Genomic DNA, 11,468 nt, shown 5'->3' on the forward strand with positions numbered 1-11,468 from the left:
ACCCTAACTTATTTTTTCTTTGGCTTAAAAGCCATTTTGGTTTCACCAACAACTTTACCCTTTTATACCTTATATTTTCTGTTAATTCCAATACTACCCTTACTTCTTAAAACCCTTTAAGCACTTTTATCCAAACATGTAACTGCTTATTTATAAAATAATTTTCAACACTTAAAAGTACTCTAAGCACTTATGCTTAAAGCCACTTTTTTTAGCTAATCCAAACGGGCACTTACAATTTGAATAGAAGAAAATATCTTTTTCAGATCTCTTATGTGTTTTTTTTAGACCTTTTATGTGAAAAGAAATGAAAATCTCTTATAAAAAAGTCATAAAACTAAAAAGAATTTGTAACGGACAAAAAATTCATTTCTCCCGAACCTTTTCATTTACCTCTCCTATTTTTAATTTTATGTGTTTAATATCCGAAATATCACTAGCTTACCTAATTCAAATTTGTGTGGGATAGAGTTTACTAGGAAGAATCAATATTCACTCCATATAAAATATATCTTCATTTTTAGGGTTCGAACACGAGATTTTTTATTATGTATCTCATCTATTCCATCACACACAATGGCAGCACTGACCTGCCCTATTCTAAATACTTTCTTTTCTCTCATTTTATGTAACGTTGACTATACACAAAGTTTAAGCAATTTTTGAGAAAATTTATGTCCAAAATAAATCATAAGCATTTGTGAGATTATATACCATCTCCGTAATAAGAAATTTAAAATTAAATTATTTTTAAATACGCCATTTTTTTTTAACAAACTAATAAAAAGAGGGTCATGACCTGGATGGTAATACACGGGGTCACTCTAAAGTTTAAGTACTTATTTGCCAAAAAAAAAAATAGCAATTCCATTTACAAAATCTTAGTTTCAGAACGAACATGCAAATCAAAGTGGTTAACAAATGACAAATATTTATTAAAATACTCTTGCAACTAGCGTGATAAAAATCATCAGCAAAACACACAAGTGTCCAAAAAAGAAAATAAAGAACACGCAACAAATAGTACGAGAATCTGTCCAGAAAAAAGGTCCCACATTCACACATAACGGCATTTCAATTTTAAAATCAAAATTCTATCCTAGATAACGTATTCTTCCTAGATAACGTATTCTTCCACCAGAAACAGCTTTATTTTAAGAGCCCCTTTGGATATGAATATTTTTCTTTTTTTGTCTTTTCAAAATAGCGTCTCGCTATGGATTGATATTTTGAAATTCTTTTAGAAGATATGTTTTAAGTTTTACAAAGTGATTTTGATCAGTCACATAATTTTTTTTCACTACAAAACTTCTACTTTTCGAATTAAATGCATAACTAGATTTTTCACATACCCTTTTACATTTTCTTTCAAATACTACTCCGTCCGGCTCAATTTATATGACATTCTTTTCTTTTTAGTCATTTTTAAATCTTTTATAATGTTTACTACTCTCTCCGTCTATTTTTACTTGTCCAATGTACTAACACTTGTCCGCTATACTAATACTGTTACTTGTCCAGATTGAAAAATCAAGACAAAATTTATTACTTAGTTCCTAATTTACACTCATTATTAACTATAGTCATTTCACAATACATTTCTCGCGGAGTGTTGGCCAATTAAGCAGGGGCGGAGCTAGGTTGGGTCGGGGGTTCATCCGAACCCCTTTTAGGCTAAAAATTATAATGTATATACAAGATTAAAATTATTTTTTATGTATATATAGTAAATGTTGAACCCCTTTGGCTTTTTCGTGTGTTTACTTCTTTTTATTTTTGAACCTCTTTGGTAAAAATTCGAGCTCCGCCCTACTGAGTTAAGAACTCTCATGTTCAGAAGATGAGAACAGCGGATATAAGGATGTTGAGGTGGATGTTCGGGCATTTTTATGTATATATAGTAAATGTTGAACCCCCTTGGCTTTTTCGTGTGTTTACTTTTATTTTTGAATCTCTTTGGTAAAAATTCGAGCTCATGAGTTAAGAACTCATGTTCGAGAAGAGATATAAGGATGTTGAGGTGGATGTTCGGGCATACCAGTAGAGATAAAATTATGAATAAAGATTTCGGACAAGTTGGGGATGGCTTACGTGGTAGACAAGATGAGAGAAGCGAGACTGAGATGGTTTGAACATGAGGATAGATGCGGATGCCTAGTGAGAAGGTGTGAGAGGTTGCTATTGTGAACTTTAGGAGAGGTACAGATAGGTCGAAAAAGCATTGAGGGAGGTGATTAGACAGGAATGGTGCAGCTTCAGCTTATTGAGGACATAAACTTATTAAATAGGAGGTTGCGGATCAGGATAGTAGGGTAGTAGGTAGTTAGCGTCGTCTCGTTGTCTCGCGAGATAGATTTATCCTAGCATACTAGTAGAATTAGCATTATTCTCGTAGTTTTTGGTTCCTGGATTTCTGTGACTACATGTTGTTTATTGTACTTCATTCTGTTGTGGTTACTGTTCCTCTTCTCTGTATGCTTTATATTGCTTCCCCTTTTATTTAAGATATAGTCATTACTTCTGTTTTCTTCTTTTAAATCTGCTTTGATATGTGTTACTTGAGCTGAGGGTCTTTCGGAAATAGCCTCTCGACCACCGCGAGGTAGGGTAAGGTCTGCGTACACTCTACCTTTCCCAGACCCAACCGATGAGATTACACATATTGTTGTTGTTGTTTTTCGCAATGCATTTCTCAAAACGTTGAATTTATTAAATTCAAAGAGTGATGTAGTAAACTTATCATTTTATTAGTTACTTCTTGGTGGGTGTGTCAAGTCAAACATGGACAAGTGAAAATGGACGGAGGGAGTAACAATTTTATTTTAAATTTCACTTTTTTTCTTAATGAGATTTCTAGCCACACAAATATTTATAATTTATTTTAAACTACAAGTTCATAACTACTGTACTCAATCAAACAACTTCACATAAATTAAAACAAAAGAAGTGTATTTTTTTCAAATATTGCATTCTTTATGTATAGAGGAAATAAAATCTCTTGCCCTCTTACAATTTGATTAGAAGAAAATATTTTTCTCAGATCTCTTATATGTAAAAAATAAAGATCTCTTTTAAAAGATCATAAAATTTTTAAAAAAAATTATAAAAAACCAAAAATCTATTTCTCCCGGTAGATTCTCACATCATTATTTTCAAAAGCTACCAAAAAAACTTTGAAACAAAAAAAACTTTGAAACATATAGCTCAACACTCTCTTTTGCAGTCCACATTACACAGCTAAGAGCCAACAATAGATAGAAAGAAACCAAAGTCAGAAAAAAGATTAGGTATTACTTCCATCAGAGCAGGTAACCTCGAGTACTGTGCTATAATCACTAGTACTAGTACTACTACTACTTATATATATACACAAAAAAATGTTCATTTCTTTTCTATTTCTTCTTGTTGTTTCTTTAATGAATGGTGGAAAATTCTAACACTCTTCTGATATCCTTCCTGTATCTTTTCTTGGTAAGACCAAAATCTCAATTTACACATTTTCTCTTTTTAAACTTTTTCTTTTATGGGGTTCTTTATATTAGCAAAAAATGGTGGCTTTTTGTTCTTCTTTTGTACAATGTCATGATGTAAACTTTTTGAATAACTTTTTGGAATGTAGCAGTATGGTTTCTCTTTACTTTTTCATTTCACTCTAACAGTGTTTTGTCTGTGTTTTGAGCTTGATGTTTCACTAAAGTTTTCAGCTTTACATTTTGCAGGTTTTTTTGCTAAAAAGTTAAAAAAAAAAAATGGAATCTTGATGACTTTCAAGAACTCTTTTTTCTTGTCTTTTTAAGCCTGTTTTTTTGGGTGTCATGTGTGTTTATTCCTTTTTTCACTAGAGCTGCATTAGTTTCTTTCTTGCAAATACAAAATTTGAGCCATTTTCTTTTTCTTCCTCTTGTGTTTTATTTAATCATTTCTGTTTGAAGCATTCATCTTAAGCTTATCTGGATCTGACTTTAAAGATTTTGCAAAAAACTCAGGTGGGGTTTAATTTTTTTTTTTTTTTTTTTTTTTTTTTTTTGAAGATAGTTATATTGTAGTGCCCTTCATTCAGGCTAAAATGAAGGATGATTTCCTGGTGAAGATTGCCTGTAATTAAGGAGCATAATTTTTACCCTCTATGGTCCCACTGTCCATAGTCTCATTAAACAAATAGTCATATTTTTTGAACAGTTTCTACGAACTATTAAGGGTAAAAATCTTACTAATAATCTACTATGCTACTTGTCCTGTGTATTGATCACTGTATGCATGGTCCTCGTGACTGCAATTAAAATTGGTACCAAACTCACCTTATTATATTAGCATTTAATGTGGCTAGATGAACCAAGACACCCTTTTTTTGAAAATAAATAAATAAATAATAATTAATCCCATGGAAATAGTCTATACTATTTTGGAGTGTCATTTTTTTTTTCTTTCTATATGAAGAGTCTTGTATTTATTGTTTTCACACATTGGATTCCCCATATTTCATTCAATTACTATATGAGTGGTCTTTAGCTTAGTATGATATTTATATAATCTTGCAGGTTTAGTGGGACAGAGGGCATTGAACAGGAAAAATCTTATTAAGACCAAGATTTTACTCTTGTGGGCCAAAAGGTTGTTGAGATATGCAGACACCTAAAGCAAGGTGACTTAAGTTGGCATTTATGAATCTTTATTAGTAAATAAAAAATGGACTAGTCTTGGCTGGATCATGCTTTTGTTCTTGTAATGGCAATGTACTGGTCCCTTTTTGTGAAGCTATGAGTTTTAATGGTGAATTCTTTTCACTGAAGTTGACATGTATATTTATAACTACTTGTAATTTATGGGGGGGAAAAATGACAGCTTTAGTTCTTTGAATGTGTTAATTCTATTATTTCTATTAGTGTGTGTTGAAGGATAAGAAAATGGCAGGGTGAGTTTATGACTATAAATCTTGAATGTTGTGACTGGAAAAGGGGCTGTGCTTTAAATGTGTTCATTCATACTGTTAAAGGATTCTGAAAGCTGTTATCTTTTTGCCATTAAATAAAAGAATCAGAAAGATATTAAGATGTTTCCATTTGTGGTTTAGTGATTTATGATAGTAGTAAATATTGTGCACAAATTTGTACTGTGAACATTATATATTGCAGATGACAAATATCTGTTTCAGCTTTATGCTTCTTTTTACTCAATGTATGTGAAATATTTTACTACCAACATTCTTTCTATCTGCTATGATCTTCAGTTTTTTGGTGAATTATAGCCTGTTTTCAGTAGTCGCGGGCGAGTTATCTCTTTGTTCTTTAACTGTATTCTGACCTTTTCCTTAATTTTCCAATTTGATATCAGAAACAGTTCCTCTGAAGTGCCACAGAAGAAATCTCCACGAGGCAATTCGTCCGAAGTGCCTCTAAAGATCTCTCCCCGGGGTGTGAAATCTCGAGAAGCTCCTCAAAAGAATTCTCCTCGAGGTGTTCCTCAAGATGTGCCTCAAAAGGTTTCTCCTCGAGTTGCGCGCCGCCTGAAGACGGGTGCACCAGATTCCGACTCTGCATCTTCTCCTCATGTTAATGGTAGGACGCCTAAAGAGAGAAGGGCTAAGGTCACAGAGCAGAAATCGCCTCAAAGTTCGGAATCTGAGGTAAAATTTCTACAAAAATGACTTAGCTTAAACTGAAGGGCCTCTTTCATTTTTGGCCCGTCGGCCAAACTTAATTATGGGCGCTAGCCAAAATATGCAAAATGTATACTCTGATTATATATATTATATGTATATTTATGGACATTGTATGTATATTTTATGTATTTTATACTTAAAATATACAAAACCTATTACATTTGCTGGCTATTTTGCAAATTAGATCACCGATAGGCATTGAACTGTAAAACTATTCAGAATAGCATCTATGAATTTAGAGAACAGAAAGATGTTGAAAAGAAATGATTGTTTATGTTTGGATGAGTTTTAGAGTGACAAAAAGGGCAATTGAGAGAAGGGAGGATTAATAAGAAACTTCTACTCTAGTAATGAAGCTTTCTTAGTGCCATAAGTGCCCTTGCTGTTGTGAATGAAAGATTTATACAACATCAACAACATACTCAATATAATCCCACCAGGTGGGGTCTGGGGAGGGTAGAGTGTACGCAGACCTCACCCCTACATTTTGACGGGTAGGGAGGCTATTTCGGATAGACCCCCGGCTCAAAGAGAGATGGAAAATCATCAGTAATAATAAACAACAATAATAAGCAGTAATAACATCAAGATAATAGGACGTCGAACTAAAAGAAACAATCAGATAGTGATAGTGCTAGAGATAAGAACAAGCAATCCAAAGCAGTATAGAAAGGCATGGCAAAAGAATAAGAGATATGCGAATGCTAAAATAAAAATACAGGAAAATGACGAAAATAATACTGGACCAGCAAGAAAGAAAGGTACTACTAATCCTACTACTAGCCTTCTACCCTAATCCTCGCCCTCCACACCTTCTATCTAGGGTCATGTCCTTGGTAAGCTGAAGACTAGTCATACCCTGCCTGATCACCTCTCTCCAATACTTCTTCGGCCTTCCTCTACCTCTCTAACAGCCCTCCCTTTCCAGCCTCTCACGCCTCCTCACCGGAGCATCTGTGCCTCTCCTCTGGACATGTCCAAATCATTTCAGTCTCGCCTCCCGCATCTTGTCTGCCATCCCTAGCTTGTCTCGAATCTTTTCATTTCTGATCATATCTCTCCTAGTCAGCCCACACATCCATCTCAACGAATGAAAGATTTATATATTTTATGCTATCTTAGTGCCAAAAGATCCCCTTCTATTACGATATTAAAGGTTTAGATTTAACAATACTGATGTGCAACTCCTACCATTTTGTTTCCTCTAGATGCTGTTGTTTCTTTTGTCTCTGTTTTTCCTTTCTTCTATTTAAAAACCATGGCAAAAGTTTGAAAATGCATTTCTAGTTCATTTAGAATTACCAGCCCATAAGTATTGATCATGAACTTTGTGCTCCAAGGCTGTGTCCATTTGCTAAAAGGAACACTTAATCATAATCTTACAATCTCATTTCTCATTTGTCTCAAGGTTACCGATTCCAACAACATACCCATTCTGTTCCCTCAAAAGGGGCCTGGGGACGGTGGGTGTACACAGACCTTATCCCTATCTTGTGTAAGGTAGAGAGGTTGTTTCCGATAGACCCTTGACTCAAGAAAAGCGTCTGCAAAACGGGTTTGAAAAAAAAAAAATACAAGAGCCAAAAAAAAAAAAAAAAAAAAAAAGAAGCTATGATGAAAATACTAATGAAAAGAAAGTATTGACAGCAAAAAATAAAGATAATCAATAAAAGAAACAACGGTTGTAATAAAATTGAAGAACAAGATAATAGCGGAATAATAATAATGATACTGATAAGGTGAAGAGGGAGCACATAAGGTGCTCTAAACTAAGAGACATGCTCTTTCACAGATATCTTTAATACTTCACAGTTGATTTTACACAAGATTGCTTCAGTGTAATAAGCCTTGTTATTGGATTTTTTCCCCCTAAAATCTATCCTCAAAAGCAATCACGTAGAGTAAAATTTTACATTTCATCTTTCCTTTATTGTATTTCGACAGTCTTTAACCTCTTAATACAGATATCATAAAATTGCTACTCTAGATCTTCCTCACAAGTTCACACTTCTAGATTTCCTTGAGTGGTTTCAAATCTTTTGTATGGAGCGACTTTTCTTGATCTTGCTGTCCTCATTTGATTTTGAAGGTTAATTTCTGGATCTGTTTACTTATGGCGGGCAAGTAAGGTTCAACATAAGTAATTTGTCACTACTTGCTAAAGATAGTCTAAGATTTGTGATCTCTTCTACCTATAATGTACTGCAAGTGTCGCCATGTTTAACAATGTGATTCCATGTAGTCAGATTGTCATTGCCTTTAAAATTCCATGTGATGAAGTTTGTTTTACGCGATCCTGCTAATGCGGGATGCTTTGTGCACCAGGCTGCCCTTTTTGTTTTACGCGATCCTGTGTCGTTTTGCAAATTTATTTTTTTCCCTATATTTGTGTCTATATCCTAAATCTTTTTCTTTGTATTGTGTTTTGTTTTTGTTATTTTAAAGAAGAAGCGCCCAATCAGGGTCACTGAATTGGAGTCGCAAATCACTCAGCTCAAAAATGATCTTAAAGACAAGCTAAGTTCATCTGAAGCATGCAAAAAGCAAGCTGAGGTAGAGGTAGAGGCCGAGGAGTCAAAGGGACAGTGTACAATATTGTCCTCCGAACTGGACCAGCTTCCCCAGCAACCTTCTTCTGAGAGTACATGTCCAACTGACCACCAAAAGTCCGCCGAGGATCTGACATTGCATTCAGAACTTGAGTCAATCCAAAAACAGCATTCGGTGGACGCAGCTTCATTAGCTTCTGCCTTGAATGAGATCAAGGAACTAAAGACTCAGCTTGATACTGTTGCTCTATCTGAGGCTACAAAAACCAAGAACGCGGAAGCAGCACAAACTGAGCTCGAAAGCTTGAAACAAAACTTGGCGGATACTCTTTCGCTTATGGAAGAGATGAAAAAACAACTAAAAGATAGCAAAGATTCAGAAGCTCAAGCTCAAACACTTGTTACTGAAACTCTGTTGCAACTGGAATCAGCAAAGAAGACCGTGGAGTCCCTCAGGTCTGATGGTAACAAAGTTGTGGAAGCATACAATGCTATATCTTCCGAGTTGGATCAGTCGAAGGCACGTGCAAATTCACTGGAAGACCTTGTTTCCAAACTCCAAACAAATACTAGTAACGTTGGTGAAAGTGAAATTGTCGAAATTGATGAAAGTACGGAAAAAATTGAGGCAGAATTTTTTTCTCTGAAATCTGAAGTTGAACGTCTAAGAGCTGATCTGGAAGCAGCTGAGATCAAATACAACGAAGAGAAAACTCGAAGCACACTTGAAATTAGAAGTGCGTATGAGTTGGTGGAGCAAATCAAGTCAATGTCTAGGCAGAAGGAAGATGAGCTGCAAGGAGAATTACAAATTTTCAAAACACAAATAGAGGAGTTGAAGGCGAATTTGATGGATAAAGAAAATGAATTGCAAGGTATTTGCGAGGAGAATGAGAATCTTATCATGAAACTAGAGAATGCACAATCTGGGAAAGGAGAAAATGAACTTGAAAAGGAGCTTCAAAGATCAAGACTTTATATCGAAAATCTGAAGGCAAATCTGATGGATAAGGAAACCGAACTGCAGAATATTTTAGAGGAAAATGAGATTCTGAAGAACGAAACTGATAAAAAGGAAAGCAATAGAGGTAAAGTGAAGGATGAAGTTACTGCTGAACTAGACGCTGCAAAGACTGCAGAAAGAGAAGCTCTCATGAGGCTCGGGTACATGAACGAGGAGGTTGATAAGAGTAACCGGCGGGTGGCTAGGGTAGCTGAGCAATTGGATGCAGCTCAAGCTTCCAATGCAGAAATGGAAGCAGAACTAAGGAAGTTGAAGGTTCAATCCAACCAATGGAGGAAAGCTGCTGAAGTAGCGACCGCTATGCTATCAAATGGTAATAACGGGAAATTCGTGGAACGAACTGGATCGATGGACAGTCCGTACAGTCCTCGCAAGATTAGTTCGCCTTACTTTGATGACATGGATGAAGATTTAATGAAGAGGAAAAATCCGAATATGCTTAAGAGGATCGGCGAGCTATGGAAGAAGCCACTAAAATAGGTAAGTATGTGGAGCTTAACCTATTAGTTTATGTATTTCAAACAAAGTCAACTGGAATTATACTTATTGTGTAATCATATAGAAGCTCTGCTCAGCCTAGAACTGAGTCTAATGATTGTTCAATTCTGTTGCTCTTTCTTTTTCATGTTTTCATAAGTATCTATGCCGTTTGTTATATATGATTTTTGAATGCTCTTACTTTGTTTCAATTTTTTTGTCTTAGTTTGAGTGGTACGTTTTAAAGAAAATACGTTTGGATCTTGTGGTCTTAAACTAAAGATATGTTGAAGGTACCAAAATGCCCTCTAATTTTGTGGCCTTAAACATGCCATATGGGATGTTGAAATTAAAGAATTGTCAAATTAGAAAGAAAAAAAACCGTTCTTTTTTGAACAGATTAAAAAGGAAAGTAAGAGAAACAAATTGAAACAGAGGGAGTGCTAATTTTGAGCTACTGTGATTCGTGCTGAACGGTCAGTTATTTTCTCGATCACTAGAACTTTTTCTGGAATTTGACAAAACAAAAATTTAAACCTTATAAGAACTTCATGCATTGCATCAACATTGATATGATATTGGGATGAACTATCTTCATATAAATCTATGCCAAATCTTGACGCCCTAAAAGATCTAACAGATAATCTTCTGGTAAAATCAGTTGGTAAATGTTTTAACTGGCTTGGATGATTACAAATTTTATTTTTCAGGTTATTAGTCCCACTTAATATGAATGGTTAGTTCTAATTATCTTTTAGGTGATCCGACCGTGTAAAAAGTTCTTTTACACTTTTTAGAATGGAACTTGTAGCCCAAATGCAACACGTAGATCAAATTTTGTTAATTGGTTGAGTCTCTTGTTTTATCTAGTTTCCTTGTCATGCAGGTGTATGGACAGAGAAAATTTCGAGCTTGCATAGCAATAATGTGTAGCCTTTTGAGTTATGAAGTATCGAACTCCTAAATTCTACGGCATTAGTTTCAATATATATGTCTTACTTTCATATTTAGTCGGTATAAAAAGAATGTTTCTTCTATATTTAGTAGGTTTTTAATTATATGAATGACAATATGTTTATGACCACAAAATTCAAGGGGTGACAAAAGCATCTTTGAATTGTACGACAAGATTCTTATTAAGATTGGTCACTTTAAAACTCAATTCTCAACAAGTAAAAGATGCGGATATGGTATAGGTATATGACTATATGATGATTTTCAATATTTTAGCTGATAAGGAACTATAGCGTGGAGTAAGCGTTAAGAGTTGAGATACCGATATACCATCATTTCCATTCATTTGGTAAATATTTTCTTTCAGAAAAAGAAAAAACAAAATTGACTATTTTAAAAACAAACCAAATATTGAGAAGGAATTTTGTAATGGGCCAAGTGCAGGAACTCCATTTTTGGGCTGCTATTTAAGTTTCAACCAGGCTACATATATATTGAGAAATACGACGATAGTTTTATATTTACAAAACATAACATTACAAATCCTATACAAAACATGCTTTATATTTAAAAAAAAAAAATTATTTTTAAATTATTTTTTATTTTTTAAAAATCATTTTTTTAAAAAAATATTTTTTTTATTTTTTTTAAATTTATTTTTATTTTTTTTAAAAATTAATATTTTTTTTTTTTGCTCAAAAACTTATGTATGAAAGTTGTATGAAATGTGTATATCTCGCTCAAGACTTAAAAAGTTTGCTCAAAATTTAGTGTATGAAAAATGTTGAAATGTATATCTTGATCA

The 11,468-nt window shown here is 34.1% G+C and overlaps 1 protein-coding gene across 5 annotated transcripts; it reads left to right on the forward strand.

Moving 5' to 3' along the window:
- The first annotated feature begins 3,175 nt into the window (after positions 1–3,175).
- LOC132065643 (interactor of constitutive active ROPs 3-like) lies at positions 3,176–9,914 on the forward strand. 5 transcript variants are annotated; one of them, XM_059459125.1, is made up of 4 exons: positions 3,176–3,308; positions 4,539–4,642; positions 5,332–5,623; positions 8,105–9,914. In XM_059459125.1, exons 2-4 carry the CDS (start codon positions 4,623–4,625, stop codon positions 9,710–9,712), a joined length of 1,920 nt encoding a protein of 639 aa, XP_059315108.1. In that variant the 5' UTR covers positions 3,176–3,308; positions 4,539–4,622; the 3' UTR covers positions 9,713–9,914. The 5 variants fall into 5 exon arrangements, with proteins under 5 accessions (XP_059315108.1, XP_059315110.1, XP_059315107.1 ...); XM_059459127.1 differs by having other exon boundaries at positions 3,266–3,287; XM_059459124.1 differs by lacking the exon at positions 3,176–3,308 and adding an exon at positions 3,320–3,471.
- Positions 9,915–11,468: the final 1,554 nt, after the last annotated feature.

The sequence above is a fragment of the Lycium ferocissimum genome, chromosome 7, assembly GCF_029784015.1.
Source record: "Lycium ferocissimum isolate CSIRO_LF1 chromosome 7, AGI_CSIRO_Lferr_CH_V1, whole genome shotgun sequence".
Taxonomy (NCBI): Eukaryota; Viridiplantae; Streptophyta; class Magnoliopsida; order Solanales; family Solanaceae; genus Lycium; species Lycium ferocissimum.

What these genes read in the sequence shown, in the direction of transcription:
- LOC132065643 (XM_059459125.1), top strand. Translation starts at nt 4,623, where the DNA reads ATGCAGACACCTAAAGCAAG. An exon ending in ATGCAGACACCTAAAGCAAG is followed by an intron (nt 4,643 to 5,331) that starts GTGACTTAAGTT and finishes ATTTGATATCAG; the next exon opens with AAACAGTTCCTCTGAAGTGC. An exon ending in CTCAAAGTTCGGAATCTGAG is followed by an intron (nt 5,624 to 8,104) that starts GTAAAATTTCTA and finishes GTTATTTTAAAG; the next exon opens with AAGAAGCGCCCAATCAGGGT.